The sequence below is a fragment of the Lagenorhynchus albirostris genome, chromosome 15 (assembly GCF_949774975.1).
Source record: "Lagenorhynchus albirostris chromosome 15, mLagAlb1.1, whole genome shotgun sequence".
Lineage (NCBI taxonomy): Eukaryota > Metazoa > Chordata > Mammalia > Artiodactyla > Delphinidae > Lagenorhynchus > Lagenorhynchus albirostris.
In genome coordinates, this window is record NC_083109.1 from 11,690,078 (window position 1) to 11,708,618 (window position 18,541).

Sequence of the window (18,541 nt, forward strand, 5' to 3'; positions counted from 1 at the left end):
TAGTGTGAGGCATCGCATCGCAGGTCAGGACTCGGGTGAGGAACACCGAGGCGGGGTGGGGGCTGTAGCGGAGATGGCTGGGGGAGGGTCCAGCAAGAAGACAATTATAAAGACTTTCTCCATCTTCTCTCCATGTTATCTCTCTTCTCTTTTCCAGCCAGTAGCGCTGGAATCCCTCCTCTGCTCATCGCCTCATTCAGTCGCTCTCCAACCCCACCCAACCCACGCACAAAGACACCTCCCACCCATTCTTTCTTGGCCGTCTCTCCAGGCGGAAGCTACAGCCTGCAGGTGCCTCCTCGCTTGTCTCCCACTTCCTTTCAGTCCCCTCAGTCTATTTCCCACCCACAGCCAGGGGGAAGTCTCTCCTCCGCATAAAATCCCCTGGCAGCTTCCCATGGCTTAGAATAAAACCCAAACACCTGGCCTACAAGGCCCTGCGGGGTCGGCCCCTGCCCACGTCTCCCACCCCCTCTCCCATCTCTCCCCTCCAGCCACACTGAGCTCCTTGTCACATCATGAAGACACCAAGCACATGCCCACACCAGGACCTTTGCACTTGCAGTTCCCTCTGCCCGCAGCTTCCTCATCCCCCTCAAGCTCTCTTTGCCTGGCTCGCTCCTGCTTTTTCACCATCTTGGGACGGCCCCCCAAATACCTCCACAGCCCTGATTAAGCTGGCGCCCTCCTGCTGTCTCTCGGCACCCTGCACCCTTTCCAGGCAAAGTCACTCCCCTCCCTGGAATGTCAGCTCTCTGAGAACAGACCTCGACTATCTGTTCGCTGCCTGGAATGGGGCCTGGCACACAGTAGGTGCTCAATGTACGTGCTGAATGCAGACAGGACTGAGCTCCAGTCGCGGGCGCTCACGTCTGGAGCCGCAGACCTTCTGTAGACCTGCCGTCTGCTCAGAGAGAAGACCCCGATGGCAGAGTCAGGGCTGAGGCCCATCGGGGGCACCCCAGCCTCTCCTTCCCAAGGCAGTGGGCCCCGCCAGCAGAAATCCCCCCGGCCTACGGGAAGGGCAGACACCAGTTCAAATACTGGTGCAGGAACAGAGTTACCACATGACTCCAAACTCGTTTATTTCCCAAGAGACTAACTTGTCAAAATGTGTACTTTATACCTGGCAGTTGCTTGCATGTCGATTACATCTTGAGAAAACTCTTACACTCATACACACGCACACACACCTTTATGCACTAAAATGGCTAAAATAAAAACTAAGAACCCATAATAACAAAACGTTGGCAAGGATGTAGTACAGCTTGATCTCTCCCATAGGTTGCTGTGGTCCACACAAGACCTGCACAGGAATGTTCACAGCCGCCCTCTTCATTAGAACCCAAAAGTGGAACAAACCACATGTCCGTCAATGGATGAATGGATAACCAATATGTGGTATATCCATCCGTGGAATATTACGGGGTCATAAAAAAGAATGAAATACACATGCTACAACGTGGATGAACCCCAAAAACCATCTGCTAAGTGAGAAAAGCGAGTCACGAAAGGACACGTGCTGAATTGTATGATCCACTTACATAACATGTTGAGAGTAAGCCAATCCATAGAGACAGAAAACAGATTAATGGTCGCCAGGGGCCAGGAGAGGAGGAAATGGGGAGTGGCTGCCCACAGACACGGGGTTTCTTTTTCCGGTGATGAAATGTTCTGGAATTAGGTGGTGGGGTTGGTTGCACAACCTTGTGCATGTACAAAAAAAACCACTGAATTGTACCCTTTAAATGGATGAATTGCATAGTATGTGAATTATATCTCAATAAAGCCGTTGCAAAAAGAAAATCCTGGTGCCACCAATTATCTCACAGCTGTGTGTCCTTGGGAAAGTCCCCTGCGCTTTCTGAGCCCAGGCTCTGCCTCTCTCACTCAAAGGATTGACCAACTCACAGCCAGTAAACAGCCCTGCACGGTAACCATCCAGGCTCTCGGTGAATAACGGCCCCACCGGGGCTGGAGGATGGGCTGCCCATAGACACAGAGGCCGAGGATGAATTCAGCTCACGGGCAGTGCCCGGGGTGGGGGAGGCACCCGAGGACACCCAGACATCACCCCGAAGCCCTCGAGAAAGTGACAGGGTGGCTGTGATCACCATGCGTGACTTCCTTCACCTGGGGACATTGCCAAGTCTTGAATGTCGTTCTTCTGTGTGTGGGTGTGTGTGTTTCTGTTTAGAAAGAAAAACACACGCTCATTATAGAAAATTCTGAGATCTCTGAAGAAGAGAATTAAACCTCAGCAACTCCGCCCTCCCGACAGAACCACCGTTGACCCCCAGGGCACACACGTCCCTCTCCGTGAAGGCAAAGATGGATAAAGATGGAGGAACTTTTTACCCAAATGGGACCGTACTTTTTTTTTCTCAGGCTGATCTGTGAGCTGCTTCTTGCACATGTCGGCTCCTTTTCAAGTCAACCTGTGAGCATCGGGTTTATCCATGAAAATATTCATTGATTGACTGTAAATCAAGAGATGCTCACCGGGGGGAACAACAATAACACAAAAGTGGAAAAGGTTAAAAATTATGAATGGGGCTTCCCTGGTGGCGCAGTGGTTGAGAGTCCGCCTGCCGATGCAGGGGACACAGGTTCGTGCCCCGGTCCGGGAAGATCCCACATGCCGTGGAGCGGCTGGGCCCGTGAGCCATGGCCGCTGAGCCTGCGCGTCCGAAGCCTGTACTCCGCAAGGGGAGAGGCCACAACAGTGAGAGGCCCGCGTACCGCCGGAAAAAAAAAAAAAAAATTATGAATGAAATGCCCTGCTCTTCACCAGCACCTCAACCTACCCCCAGAGACAATCACGATGAGCAGTGGGTACACTTCTTACAGATCCTTCTTTTTCTTTTCTCTCTCTCTCTTTTTTTAAAATAAGTTTATTTATTTATTTTTGGCTACATTGGGTCTTTGTTGTTGCGTGCAGACTTTCTCTAGTTGCGGCGAGCAGGGGCTACTCTTCGTTGCAGAGCGTGGGCTTCTCATCGTGGCTTCTCTTGTTGCGGAGCACGGGCTCTAGGTGCGCAGGCTCAGTAGTTGTGGTTCACAGGCTCTAGAGCGCAAGCTCAGTAGTTGTGGCACACAGGCTTAGTTGCTCCACGCCATGTGGGATCTTCCCGGACCAGGGCTCGAACCCATGTCCCCTGCATTGGCAGGCGGATTCTCAACCACTGAGCCACCAGGGAAGCCCTTTTTATTTTATTTTTTCTTTTCTTTTCTTTCTCTCTTTCCTGTCAACAACTATTCAGTGAGGACTAACCACTCATGCATTCATTCATTTCATCATTCGAGAAATATTTGAAGTGCTTTTTGTGTGCCAGACATTTGTCTTTCTCCACTCACATGCTACCTACACAATATACATTTTAAAGATTGTATGGACATTTATAGTAGCTGCAAAGTTCTCCAGATACGCAAGGACCCCAGTTAACACATTCAGTCTCCTGGTGCTGGGCATTTGGGCTGTTTACAGCATCCTGTTATTCTGAAAAGCTCAGGGCAGAATGTGTTTATGTACTTTTTATTTGATGATTGGGTCAAAAGTTGAACACATTTTTCTGATGTGCAAAATGAGGGCTAGAGAGGACAGGGACTCATCCAGGGTCACAGAGTGAGGTATTGGTGGCACTTCGACCCACAAGGCAAGGACCGAGTTTCTTAGGAAATCCCTAGCCCAGTCCCAGCTCATCTCCCTAAGGTAAAAATGGGTTTCCTTGGGGGATTCCCACCCTAAGCACCCTCCTGGGTGATACACAGCGTTCCTTTCTCCTTGCTGTCACCTTTTCAGCACCTCTAAAATGTTTTCTCAGGCCACAGCACCAGCTAAATAGAATCGGGTTTGGGAGCACTGGTTCCCCTCACCTGAGGCCCTTCCAGCTTGTACCCACAGAGGGATGGGGAACATAGGACTTCACAGAGAGTCTTCAGCTCCCCTGGGCCCTGCCGTCTGGCCACTCGAGGCTCCAGGGGAGGGGTTTACCTGGTGGTCCAGTGGCTAAGGCTCTGCACTCCAAATGCAGGGGGCCCTGGTTCGATCCCTGGTCGGGGAACTGGGATCCCACATGCTGCAACCAAGAGTTTGCAGGCGGCAACTAAAGATCCTGCATGCCACAACTAAAGATCCTGCATGCCACAACTAAAGATCCTGCATACCACAACTAAAGATCCTGCATACACAGCTAAAGATCCTGCATACCACAACTAAGACCTGGCACAGCCAAATCAATAAATAAATACATTTTAAAAAATAAATAAAAACTTTGCAATACCTTATTTATTTATTTTTTGGCTGCGTTGGGTCTTCGTTGCTGTGCATGGGCTTTCTCTAGTTGTGGCGAGCGGGGGCTACTCTTTGTTGTGGTGTGCGGCCTTCTCATTGTGGTGGCTTCTCTTTGTTGAGGGGCACAGGCTCTAGGCACACGGGCTGCAGTAGTTGTGGCTCATGGGCTCTAGAGCGCAGGCTAAGTAGTTGTGGCGCACGGGCTTAGTTGTTCCGCAGCATGTGGCATCTTCCCAGCCCAGGGCTCGAACCCGTGTTCTTAACGACTGCGCCACCAGGGAAGTCCCGATAATAGCCAATGTTTACAGAGGCTTTCCTCTACACCGGGCCTGAGGCCAAGCAATTTTATAAATATTCATTCATTTAATCTGTACAACAACCCCCAGAAGAAGGGGCTGTTCTTCAGATGAGGAAATGGACACAGAGAGGTTGAGCAACATTTTGTAGATCACACAGCAGGTAGACCATGGAGGAGACATGTGAACCTAGGCAGTCTGGCTCCAGAGCCTTATACCTGTATGACCTAGGGATGTGGATGAAATCAGGTAATCTGTGCAAAACAGATAGTGAACTGTCATGAGCTGTTTATTGTTGTTATTATTATCATTGTTATTATTATTATTTGCCTGACTGGTTGCTCTTTGCCTCACTGAGTCTTTATTTCCCTCAGTTGCTGCAAAATCCGGACAAGGCATTGTCCTTGCCCCCACTCCCTCATTCCCAAATATCTCTCCACTGCATCCTTTCCTCTGCCTCACCTGACACCAAGAGGGCAGGGAATCTGTACGGCTGGTTTTGCTCCCTACACAGCTGCCCGTGGGATCTTCCTAAAGAATGTATTCATTCATGTTCCTCCCCTGCTCAAACCCTCCCACCCCTCCTGACTGCCCCAGGGTAAGTCCAAAATTGCCCCCCAGGGACTTCCCTGGTGATCCAGTGGTTAAGAATCCGCCTTCCAATGCAGAGGACACGGGTTTGATCCCTAGTCGGGGAACCAAGATCCCATATCCTGCGGGGCAACTAAGCCCGAGCGCCACAACTATCGAGCCTGTGCGCCCCCAAAGAGAGAGAAGCCCGCGTGCTGCAACTGAAGACCCGACGCAGCCCAAAAATAAAAAATTAAATAAATAAATAAAAATAAATCTTAAAAAAAGAAAAAATTGCCCCCCAGGCCTACATGGCCCTGGTCCTAATCCCAGCAGACCTCTCTCACCTGGCTCCTATCCCCCTGCCCCTCTCACACAGTAACTTCTGAGATCTGGGGTGGGCAGAGAATTTGTCTAAAGACCTCTCTCTTCCAAGAACCACAGAGACAAAATCCAACTCCTCAGATCTCCTCCTAAGGGTCCCCCTCCTCCAGGCCAGCTTCCCAACTCTCCCTCAGTGTTTGTTGGGTGAATAATAAAAAGTTCCCAAATCCATTCCAGGCCCTGAGAAAGACTTGTCACACCCTTGGCTGTAAACACCTGCAGGGGGTTAAATTGGGTCTGCTCCACCACCACCCGCTGTGACCAAAAAAAAGATATGTTCAAGTCCTAACCCCCAGATGTGTAAATATGACCTTATTTGAAAATCATGCTCTTGTAGATGTAATCAAACTAAGATGAGGTCATACTGGATTAGGGTGGGCTTTAAATCCAGTGACTGGTGTCCTTATAAGAAGAGTGGGCTCACATTCAGAGAAATAAAGGCACAGAAGAAGGCCACGTGAACATGGAGGCAGAGACCAGTGATGCGGCTACAAGCCGAGGCTACCGGGAGCCGGCAGAAGCTGGAAGAGGCAAGGAAGGAGTCTCCCCCTAGGGCCTTGGGAGGGGGTATGGCTCAGCTGACACTTGACTTTGGACTTCTAGCCTCCAGAACTGTGACAGAATAAATTTCTGTTGTTTTAAGCCACTCAACTTGCAGTAGTTTTTTATGGCAGCCACAGGAAACTAATTTTTCACCCAACTGTGGGCACCCAGAGTGGGTCTAAGGCCCTAGGTACAGAGGGAAGTCGGACCAAACAAGCTCTTGCCAGGTGGGTGGTCCTGCCCTCATGGAGCTCCTAGTCTGGAAACTTCTCCTGGTCTTCAGGGACCACACAGGATACCCCACCCCACTGGGTACCGTTGGGGACTGAACTCTCTTTTCCTAGTCCTACACCACCCCTCTATCTACGCACACCTTTGGCTGCCTACCTGGATGGAGAAGGATGTGTGGTGTTTCTAGAAGACATGTTAAAGGACAGAACGGGCCCCCTATGTGAGAGAGTCTAGGCAGGCGAGTGTAGTAGGTAGAGACCCAGACTCTGCTCTACTTCAATTTAAAAAGTTTTAATTACACCCACTGCAAAGGGAGGAGGAACAAAATGACAACAGTAATAAAAGAACTCAGGGTTTCAATCCCAGCTCTGCCGCTTACTTGCTGTGTGACCCTGGACAAGTTACTTAACCTCTTTGGGTCTTGGTTTCCTCTTTCTTGAGTCAGTTGTGAAGGTTTGATGAGTTAATCTATACGAGGCACTCAGCACAGGGCCTGGCACATAGAAAGTGCCCCATAAGAATGGTGACAACGTTGTACTTCCTAGGGGCACACATATGTTCTTTCATCATTCATTCAGCAAAGTTTTACTGAGTGGGCTCCTCCTGTGAGAGAGACTTGAGGCACCGGGAGACTGGACTATGAACAAAGCAGACAAAACTTCCACCTGCGCGGAGCTGCCATTCTAGTGGGGAAGACAGTCAACAGAGAAACCGTGGATAGTGAAATATATGGATTGTTGGATGGTGACAAGTGCTATGGAGAAAACAAAACAAAACAAAGCAGGGCAGGGCAGGGCATGGGGGCTGGGATGTAAAAGGGAGAGGGATGGTGGGGGAGACCAGCCACGTGAGCTTCTCTGGGGGCTGAGTCTTCTTGGCAGAGGAACAGCAAGTGCAAAGGCCCTGAGGTGGCAGAGGACCCCTCGTGACTGGAGGAAGTGAGGGGGGTAGGGAAGGGGATGAGGCAGAGGTGATGGGGCCGGATCGTGCAGGCCCCTGGGGGCCAAGGTGAGGACTTTGGCTTTTCCTGTGAGTGAGACTGGAGCCGTATGTGCATGTAAATATTTATTGTTTTAATCTAGAAGATATAAACTAAGCCCTTCACAGTGGCACGGCACGCTGGAGACAGTAAAGGCATCAGGATAGGGTGTGTTGATCACATATCACTTGAGCCTTACATCTAATCTTTTCATTTTTTCTTTTTTAATGAAAGAATAAATTTTCCTAACATTTGTGAAATTGACAATTTGAAAGCAAAAAAGAGCAAGGAGGACCCAGATCCCTGCTCGCCAGAGTACCCCCCATCCCAGCTCAAGGGACATCCATGAGTAAGCCACCGGATCACTAATGGGGCCCAGATGTGCCCAGAGGTGGCCCTGGCCCCAGACCTGCCTGCCTGGACACTTGCACGGAGACCAGCTTTACAGCCAGTTTATTTCCTGGACTCGTTTTAAAGAAAAACCCAGGGGAGGATCTAAGGGCCTGGCCAGACCCTCCTCCTCCCCACCCAATCTCTCCCAACCCACAGCTCTGAGCTGCTGCCCAGACAGAGGAGGGTAGTTCTTCCCTACAGTAGAAAGCAAACTAGTAAAAATAGAAGGAATGATGGAGCTAGAAAAATCACCATTTGGCAACCACCATAATAATAATTGATTTAGGCAGAAAACACCAGCGAGGGCTAAACCTCCTGGGTGGAAGTTTGAGGAGTAACGTGATATTCACGTGGCCTTGGAAGGTCTCCCCACAAGATACGGATTAAGTACAAAAGGGGAAAAAGAGGGACTTTATCCAGGCGAAACCTGGCAGACACCACCTTAACCAAGTGGTCAAAGTTGACGTCACCAGGAAAGGGACAAACTGACGTCATGTGCCCCATGATACGTTGCACTGAGAAGGATACAGCCCCACCGCTGTGGTTCTGCCAAAAGTGCACAGCCCAGATCTCATCATGAGGAAGCATTGGGAAAATCCAAACTGGGGGACGTTCTATAAAATACCTGGCCTGAATGCTTCAAAAATATCAGAGTCACAGGGGCTTCCCTGGTGGCACAGTGGTTAAGAATCTGCCTGCCAATGCAGGGGACACAAGATCGAGACCTGGTCTGGGAAGATCCCACATGCTGCGGAGCAACTAAACCCATGTACCACAACTACTGAACCCGCGAGCCACAGCTACTGAGCCCACGTGCCACACTACTGAAGCCCGCAGGCCCCAGAGCCTGGTCTCCGCAACAAGAGAAGCCACCGCAATGAGAAGCCCACGCACTGCAATGAAGAGTAGCCCCTGCCCGCCACAACTAGTGAAAGCGTGCGCACAGCAACGAAGATCCAATGCAGCCAAAAATAAATAAATAAATTTATTTAAAAAAAAAAAGTCAGACTCACAAAAGACCAAGGAAGGAGCTGTTTCAGAATAAGAGAGACTAAAGAGGACAAGTAAATGTAACGTGGGATCTGGATCTCTCCCCACCCCCTAAAGTGCTACGGAGGGCATCACTGGGGCAGTTGGGGAAACTTGATTATGACTGTGGATTGGATAATAGCATTGCACCAACGCTAAATTTCCCAATTTTGATCATTGAACTGTGGTCATATGAAAGAACGTTCTTATCCTTAAGAAATACCCACTGAAATACTTCGTGGTAAAGGGGCATCATGCCTACAACTTCCTCTCAAATGGTTCCAAAAAAAAAAAGTGGGCTTCCCTGGTGGCGCAGTGGTTGAGAGTCTGCCTGCCGATGCAGGGGACGCGGGTTCGTGCCCCGGTCCGGGAAGATCCCACATGCCATGGAGCGGCTAGGCCCATGAGCCATGGCCGCTGAGCCTGCGTGTCCGGAGCCTGTGCTCCGCAACGGGAGAGGCCACAACAGTGAGAGGCCCGCGTACCGCAAAAAAAAAAAAAAAAAAAGTGGGTATGTGTATGTGCATATACAGAGAGAGAAAATGCAGACTTGCATTTGATAAGATGCCGATCAAAAGATTCCAGTTTATTGTACTTTTCTTGCAACTTTTCTGTCAGGTTGAAACTATGGCAAAATCAAAAGTTTTAAAGAAATCTAAAAAACCTGGCTCCCTGCTCTCTCCTGCCCACCTCCATCTACCCCATTCTACCCCTGCACCTGCCTAGAGATGGCTTTGATTGTTTTATTGTAGATCCTTCCAGAGTTTCTGTATGCAAATACAAACAAGAATGAATAGCATGCTCAATTCCACCCTTCTTCCCACAAAAGGGAGCGTGGTCTGCATGTTATTTTTCTCACTTAGCTAAATGTGGCTGAGTGGGGGCGTGTCCACATCAGAACACAGGAACCATCCTTCTTTTTATCCCCAGCCCGCTACCGGGTCCAACGTCTCCTTTAAATAATCCCTAGTAACGCGCACCCACCAGCGCTCAGGTGTGCCTGGCACAGGGCTGGAGGCGCAGCTGCCACAGAGTCTGCAATCCAACCATCCCCTGAGGCCTCCACCCCTCTGGGCCAGGCCAGCAGTCATCCCTCTGCCTTGGGCCTTTCACTGGCTCCCAGCTCTGACTTGGCTAACTCCATTCTCCACCAGGGTGGGGGGAATCAGTGCAAAAGTAAAGCAGGCCTCATGGCTCCCCTGCTTAAAATGTCCCTGTGGCTGCCCTCTGGGCTCAACAAAATAGAACTCCTGGCCACCTGCACAAGTGCTGCAGGATCTGGACCAGCTCATCAATCCCACCTGGTCCCCCCAGACTCTCTGCCACCCTGGTCTTTTTTGGCATCATGGCAAGCTTATTCCAGCCCCGGAGCCTTTGCACTTGCTGCTTCCTTGAGAGGCTGGAGCTCTCTCCTCCTCCAGGTCTCCGCTGGAATGGGCACTGGGCTGCAGCTCTCCCGCCTTATCGGAGGGTGCCCTACCCCATCGCTCTCTAGTAGGCGCTCTAATTCCATCTTGGCACATCACTGTAGGAAAGCGGCTTATTTAATCACTCGTTTGTTTTCTGTCTCCCCTGCTAAAACATTAGTTCCCTGAGTGCAGGGACTGTCTCTCTGTTCAGGGCTGTAACCCCGGGGCCTAGAACAGGGCCTGGCACACACGGGGCTCATCAAAACTGATTGGATGGACATCCCTTTACAGTCTCCGGGGAGGAAGGCGCCGTCATCACCCTATTTTAGAGGCAGCAACTGGGGGTCTGAGAGGCGGAGAGCCTTGCTCCAAGGCCTTGCGAGCCAAGGGCATGAGCCTGGTACCTGACTCCCAGAATGATCGGAGCCTCGTGCACCCATGTTGAATGCCAGCTGGGAGTTTCCACGAGGCCCATCCCTCTGGGAGTGTATGAAATCAATTATACATTCACCATCAATGTCAGCACCTACTACGGGTGGATGTATGACACCCAGGGACGTGGGACACAGTAGGCCTTCAGCAAATTGACGCCCAAACCCCCAGCCCCCCACCGACTCCCTAACTTCCCTTCAGGGAGGCCAGCTACAATTTGGCGATTGTTAGAGAAGTTTTTTTTTTCTTTTGGGAGGAAAGCTGCAAGTCATTAAGGGCTGCTCCTGGCCTGTGGGTCACCATTTCCTGTTTAGAAGAAAGAATCATCTCTCCTTTGGAACACGAAGCTCCCCCGCCCCCGGCCTGACTCGGGGGCTCTGGGACGCCCGCTCAGCTCCCCGCAGGAAACTGGCACCTTCGGCACCTTTTGTGTTCAAAAAGGACACTCATTTTCTCCTGGCCCCAGGAGGGCCCCAGAGGTGAGGTCACCATGACAGCCTGCCGTGAGTGAATTAGCTCAGCCCGGGACGGGACGCAAGCTGACCGTCTTCCTGTCCTGTCCTGTCCTCGAGCAGGAAGCAGAATGACCCCTACCCTTTGGCCTGGCTTCTCACCCTCCCGACTCCAGCCAGCCAATTTCCTTGCATCAAAGGCCATTTGGTACCCAGAGGCCAGACAGAGGTGTGGGTCTGACAGGGAGGCCGGAGCGGGGCCTGGAGCCCCTGGAAACAGGAAGGACGTCCTCTGTCCCCTTCTTACTCATCGCATTCCACTCCCTCATCTGGGGGCAGCAGCCGCTCCCTCCCCAAAAGACCTGCAGTGCTGGGGAAGGCCCCACAGCAGGCCTAGTTGATAAGACCCAGGGAGCTGGCTTCTCACCCTGTGGGCCTGGTTGGCTTCAAAACGGGAGCACGAGAGAATGAGTAAGGGCCGCAGTGTAGAAACCTGCACACACAGCTCTACTGCTCACTGGCCCACAGGTGTTTCCCAACCTCCGTATTGGACAGGACATCCAGGCTCCGAGGAAAACCCATCTGCACAAACAAGGTCCCTGACAAACCCAGAGGTCCAAAGCCATGTGATGTTTAAGAGGCCAAGATTTGAGGCTGTGTCAGGAGTATCCGAGCTCCACGAATCCCTGCCCCCCTCCTCCCTCCCTAAAGGCCCTTTAAAATACCCACTCCACATAAAACCAAGTAGACTTTTTATGTATAAATTAACCACTTTATTGAATATCAATAAACCGTACATATAACTATACAAAACGTTTCCTTAGTACAAAATGTCGCTTGCAATATAAATACCAGTGTACCTTTAAAAATGTAAACATCTTCCTCCCGGGCCCACCTGTCGGGCCCCCGAAAATAGTTCCGGGAGACACACCAGTGGAGCCGAAGCACCCCACTTGGGCCCCGGACAAGTGAAGGCAATTATTCACAGTCCCTTTGGAGACGTTGTTAAATTGCCCATGAAACAGGTGCCACTATGACAAACAGGAGGCTGAAATAGCTGCCCAGGCCCTGGGGCATCCTGGGGTCTAGACGCTGTCCTTGTGTCAGGGCCCACCCCCGCGAGTGCACCTGGGGGTGGATGTTTGCATAGTTAAGTTGCACCTTCTGGAGGGGGTGGCCTGAGGGTTCCTGTAGGGGAGGCTGGGGTCCCCTGAGTGGGGTGGGAGCTTCTCATCAGTCTGCTGGCTTTTGTCCTGGAGCTCAAAGCAGCTGTATCCAAACAGCTCTGGATACACAAACCCACGCAGAAAGGCCAACTCCAGAACACTCTGGAGCAGTGGCTGCCAGGAGGGGGTCTCTGCTGCAAGCCACCCTCCCATCAGCTGTCCAAAGAAAGGCCCCCCTCAGAGCCCGGTGGGGCGCTCAGAGCAGAGGACTGGGAAGTGGTCCTCAGAGTCCTGGGGGGCCAACGCAGCCAGAAGGCGGAGCTCAGGAGGGAACTCTGTGGCAGCGAGAAGGATGCCGGGTCCTTCCTTCTGGAGTTGGGGTAGGGCCCGGAGAGGTGCAAGGAGCCTTTAGAGTCAGCGGGGCCCCCCTGAGCAGCCTGACTCTTGGTGCTTGTGGAGCAGGGACATTCGGGAGAAGGTTCTGGAGCACGTCTTGCACTGGTACTTTTTGACATCCGAGTGGGTCTGGAGATGGGCCCGCAGGTTGGAGCGGTCAGCGAAGGCGCGGCTGCAGTGGGGGCAGGAGAAGGGCTTTTCGCCTGGGGAGAGAAGACAGGAGGGAGCTGAGTGAGACTCAGCCACTTGGGAGAACAGCTGACGTCTACTGAAATCCCCACCCACCCTGGGCTCACTCCAACCTTGAGGAACTCCCGCGACCCAGAAAAGCCAGGCCATACAGTGTCCAAAGGCCTGGATTTGGCAGGGAGCGCTGCTGCTTCCCACCGTGTGGCCCTGAGCAAGTCAGCTGGCTTCTGTTGAGCCTCCATTTGCTCATCTGTAAAATGGAGCTGTTCATCCCCCACTCATAGAGGCTGGTAATTGAGAGAAGGTTGAATCAAGTACTTTTCCTGCCCTGCCAGCAGGAAGTGCTCAACAATGATGACAGTGATGGCAACTGTGTTTGCTGAACACTTTGTGCTAGGGACAGTGGAAGCATTTTACATGATCTCATTTAACCCCACCTTTGTCCTGAGTTTAGAGATGGTGAATCTGAGGCACAGGGAATATGCAGCATCTCAGCAAGACCAAATAGCCCAACTCCAGCGCCCTTGATTTTTTTTTTTTTAAAGAATTTATTATTTATTTATTGGCTGTTTTGGGGTCTTCGTTGCTGCACGTGGGCTTTTCTCTAGTTGCAGCGAGTGGGGGCTACTCTTCGTTGCGGTGCACGGGCTTCTCATTGTGGCGGCTTCTCTTGTTGCGGAGCACGGGCTCTAGGCGCAGGGGCTTCAGTAGTTGTGGCTCGCGGGCTCTAGAGCACAGGCTCCGTAGTTGTGGCGCACGGGCCTAGTTGCTCCACGGCATATGGGATCTTCCTGGACCAGGGATCGAACCCGTGTCCCCTGCATTGGCAGGCGGACTCCCAACTGCTGCGCCACCAGGGAAGCCCAGCGCCCTTGATTTTAAGCACTACACAGACTGCCCCTCAGTTAAGGGGGCTGTAATGGATGTTCCTTATTAACCCCTGGATTTACTTCCTCCTGGGGACAAAGCTTAAGAGCCAGCCTTAAAGCCCCAGCCCACCCCTATCCCCCAGCAGGTCACTCCTTTATCCTGCTTCCCCATCGACTCGGATCACACTCAGGGTAGTTTCAAGTCTGTTCGTCCCCCAATCAGACTGAGCCCCATGAGGGCAGGATCCCTCCCGCCACCAACACCGAATCCATTCCAAGCTTCCAGCCCAAGGCCCAGAACCCCCAAGAGGCTACAGAAACCTTTTACCTTATGACTTATTTTTTTTAAAAAACCCTACCTGTGGCCCTCATTCACCTGCCTGGCCAGGCTGTACTGAGAAGAGTCTTGCACTCGGGGCTGGGTACACAGTGAGAACTCAATAAATGCTTGTACAACAATAAGTCTTTTTTTATAAAGGTCTCAGAAGAGCCTGACTCCTCAATCACCACCAGAAAACACCATTCACCAACTTTTCGTAATTCTTGCCCCAATCAAGAGACTATAACTCACATTCCAGAAACGTCAAATGCTGTGTTTCACTTTTTCCTGGGGCTGCAGCATTTCCCAAATAAAGTCAGAAGGGTAACGCATTACACAAATACTAATCAGGTTCCTACCACAGGCCCGGCACTATTCTGTAATACTGAATAGTCTTTTCCAGAAGAAACTACACTCTCCTATCCTTCCATTCCCAGCCTTATATGCCCCTAGGCCAAGGCCCTCTAGTTAAATCCCAGTGCTGGATTTGAGAGCTGGGAATGAATGAATTCCAGCAGCCTCCTGGGTGCCTGGGGCACTAGCTGAGCAGGGAGGGCAGGGTCTAGAAGTCAGATGCCTGCGGCCCACTGTGGAACCACGTTCATGGGCTCAGTCTCCTGGGGCAGAGCGGGGACCTGGCCAGAGGACTGGGGAAGGGACACCTGAGTGACCTGCTCTGCCGTACTGAGCTGCCTCTGCACACCAGGCCGGAAGGGTTTGATGACCGCAGTCTACAAGGTCCAAGGGAACTTCCTCCTCACTCACACACTCCTTTGTGAACTCAGGGCCCACGCTATGCAGGTCCGGAAAAGCGGATGGAGTCCTGTAATCCCCACTGCCCCCTCACCCCCTCGGCCAAGGTGAAGGAGCCCTGGCTCCAGCCCATGGGCTGTGACTTGGGAAAGTGACTTCCTTCTCTATGCCTCAGTTTCCACACCCTGTAAAAGGGGGTTATGATGGCACGTCTCTCTTAGGACTGTTGGTGGATTTACCGCCTTGACCAGGTGAAGGAAGCCCTGAGCATCACGCCTTCCCCCGCCTCCCGCACTGCCAAGTGCTCAGTGAACGTTATCTTTATGTTTCTTATGATTAGACACAAACCTGAACAAAGGGGCAGGCTTGATGGGATGTGAGGGGTGCAGCAGGAGGCAGCAGATCTCCACCCCTCGCGGATTCCCCCTCCCCACCCCAGCCACGTCTTTATGGTGCTCCTGGAGTGTGAAATCGGCACCAGACCAGCGGGACAAAGGCCGCCGAGGGGGGCAGTGTACATGCAATACTCCCTGGATTAACGCGGCCTGACACACTGCGGGCCAGCAGCTGCGGCCTGGAACAGGTGCTGGGCACCGCTGCCCTGTGCACCTGCTCCACTCCCCAGCCCCGCCCCCTGGGCGCACCATTAAGGCACACAATGGGAGTTGATGAGGATGGCACTGGTGCATTTCAACAGGCTTTTTGTGTCTGAGCCATGCCTTTACATTAAAATAATGTCCGAGTGGGAAGGGAAAGAAGCTGGGGGGCCCAGGGGAGCATCTGAGGGCTTCCACTCCCCCCAAATAGAGACCCCATCAGCTGGGCAGGCACCCAGGACAGAGGCCAGGCAATTGGACCCTTCCATGTTAAAATCAGAGCTGTTTGTGCACCAAGTAAGAGACATGGGTAGTAGCCACAGTCTGCAAGGTGTGGAGGATGCCCCCCACCCCCGTAGGAGTAACGATGACACCAGTAATGCCTGCAAAATGCCAGGCTTCACAAACCACCTCACTGACCCTCACGGCTCACTCAGAGGTCAGCCACCGGATGAGGAAATGCCAGAACTGAGTCTCCAACCTGGCCAACCTGACCCCCAAAACCAACAGTCATGACCCTTGAACCCTCTTCTCCCTCAACAGACACTCTCCAAAGAGCAGCCCCAAGCAGGGTGGCCTCCACCATTCATGTTCTGAAAAGGTGGAGTGGCTACCTTTTCTGCATTCCCAGAAAGCTAAAGACTAGAACAGGCTCCATTTCATAATTCTCTACACATTCAGTATTGCATTTTTTGAAACACCAAGACATAATTGTGTTTTCTGCCAGCAAACGTGTTCCCGGGTCTGCATGATAGGATTAAGATTATCTATTCAGCAGTGTGAATGGGGGCGGGGAGAGCAGATCTGAGAACCATGATGATATTATAAAGCGATTAAGGAGCCACTGAATCTAGATAGCCCCGTATGAAATGCTATCGTAACCCACCCTATATGATTATATTATAAAGGGAGAGGCTCAGAGCGTTAAATCACTTGCTCAAAGACACACAGCAAGGAAGCAGAGTGAGTACCAGCTATGATGTTTGTGTGTACTGATCATGTACCAAGCACTGTCCCAGGTGATTTCTGCATGCTTTCTTTCATTTGACCAGAGCAAAAACCCCACAAGGTGTTTCTGTGCTCATTTCACAGAGGCGGGTACTGAGGCTTAGAGAGGTGAAACAGCAGCCCAAAGTTTGGGAAGATCCCAAAGCAGGAGTCAGAGGCAGGTGGGGAGTCTGACAAACATCCTGTCTGGCTGGGGGGCGGGTGGGGGAAGTGGAGCAGGGTGAGCCCCTTCACACCTGGCCCCAACAGCAAGGTGCTGGTTACACCTTTCCCATACCCAGCTCCAACCCATTTGGCTGAGAACTGAGCCTGCAGAGGGACGTGTAAAATTATCTCCTTAGCCCATCTGCTTAGCTGGTGAATGAACGAATGTTTCTGCCAAACTTTTCGGAGCCAGGCCCCTGAACTCTTGAGCTAGGAGTCAGGAGACTGGGTGGGGGGTGGGGGTGGGGGGGTCAGTTTCCACAATCTGAAAGTAACAGCAAGCCCATCTTACAAGAGCTTGTAGCAAAAGCAGTGGGACAGTGAGAAGGGCAGCCAGCCTGCAGGGGTACTCACCAGTGTGGGTCCGGACGTGGCCCTGCAGCAGCCAGGGCCTGGAGAAGGCCTTCCCGCAGGTGCTACAGACGCAAGGCAGCGTGTGGCTTCTGATGTGCATCTTAAGGGCACCCAGGCTGATGTACTCCTTGTTGCAGTATTTGCAGTTGAAGGCCTTGCGAGACTGGGGGTCCTTGGCCACGGAGAGCCCAGCCAGCTGCTTGGGCAACTGGCCCAAGCCTGGGAAGGCAGCATAACCCTCGGCCTCCAGGGAGGAGGCTGAGGTGGAAGAGAAGGACGAAGGAGCCGGTGAGGGTGGGCTGGGGGGCTGGGAGCCTTTCCCGCTGTCCTCGTCAGACAGGGAGGTCAGCTCGATGGCCTTGGGGATCTCCTGGGGCAGAAGAGAGGCCCAGCCAATCGGCTGGGCTTGGGGTGCCAGGAGAGAGTCCCAGATGAGCGTAGGCAGTGAGGCCGTGGGATTGAGGACCTCGGGTGGCGGGATGGCTGCCAGCAGGTGGGCCTGGTCATAGGGCTGTTGAAAAGTGAACTCTGTGAGGAGACAGGGAAAAGCGCAAGGTCAGGGATTAGATCATTCAGTCAGTCAGCAAACATTAGCCTGATGTGGGCCAGGGGCTGAGTGGGGCTGGCACTCAATGCTTAGTAGATGAATAAAAAAGATTCATGACCAGGACAGACAGGTTCCTGCCCTGGCAGAGCCCCCTCCTCAGCCAGGTCACCTGGTTCTCCCACCTCAACCTCCAGATCTTACAGGAAGGACACCCCCTTCCCCAGCTCCAACTCAAGGAGGTCATTCTCAGGTCTCCTTCCTCTTGCGGTGCCCAAGTCCCCAGCCTGAGGCGAGACCCCCAGCTCCCTGGCCCCTAATCTCCCCAGCTGCCGAGGCACCACCCCTGTCCCCCTTCCATACACATCTCTTCTCCCACCCCCTCCCCCAAATCCTGTGGACTCCGGACTCTTTCCAGCCCCTGGCCGGCGTCTATCCAGACACAAGCCGCCTCCTCTCACTTCTGTGCTCTCGGGGCGCCCCGCTTCTCGGCGGCTAATTAGTCCCCTCAGCCAAAGACCACCGGCCTCTAAAAGCCCTCTCCCAATCTCCCGGATCCACCTGCCCCGGCCTATTCACACCCAGACTGTTATCTTTTGACTCGACTTTGGCCCCTCGACTTTGGCCCCTCCATTTTGTCCCCAAGGGCCCTGCCTCTCAAGTGCCCCCCATGCAGCCTTCGCCTGCCTCCCCCAAACTCCCTGGGGTCCGGCACCCCGTCCACTCACCTGGAGAAGAGTCGTGGAGCTCACTGTAATTGGGTCTCCGGCGGGAGCAGGCGGACTTCCTGACGAGGAAAGAGCGCGGCATGGTGGCCGAAGCAGCGGGGGGAGCCGGGTCGTGCTGGGATACCAAGACCCTCCACACGCGAGGCCGTGCAGCTGCGCTGTGAGTGAAGTCTGGCCGCCAACTGCCTTAAGTACGCCAGCCGCGGGTGGGCGGGGGCCGACTACGGCCACGCCCCTTTGTCACCTCCGCGCCAATCGAGGCGCGCCTTCGCCGGAGGCCACGCCCCAAGCAGGTGCGCCGTGCTCTGGCGGGGCTCGCGCCGCGTGGCGCTGGGAGCCGGGAGGGGCCGCTCGGGCTCTGGGCCTCGGGGCTGCACTCATCACCCGGCTGCGGGCTGCCGGG

The 18,541-nt window shown here is 52.9% G+C and overlaps 1 protein-coding gene across 1 annotated transcript; it reads right to left on the minus strand.

Moving 5' to 3' along the window:
* Positions 1-11,762: 11,762 nt before the first annotated feature.
* SNAI1 (snail family transcriptional repressor 1) lies at positions 11,763-18,286 on the minus strand. The gene is made up of 3 exons (XM_060124111.1): positions 18,139-18,286; positions 16,867-17,394; positions 11,763-12,777 (listed from the first exon to the last, which is right to left on the minus strand). The coding sequence occupies exons 1-3, from the start codon at positions 18,218-18,220 to the stop codon at positions 12,593-12,595; spliced, it is 795 nt and encodes a 264-aa protein (XP_059980094.1). The 5' UTR covers positions 18,221-18,286; the 3' UTR covers positions 11,763-12,592.
* Positions 18,287-18,541: the final 255 nt, after the last annotated feature.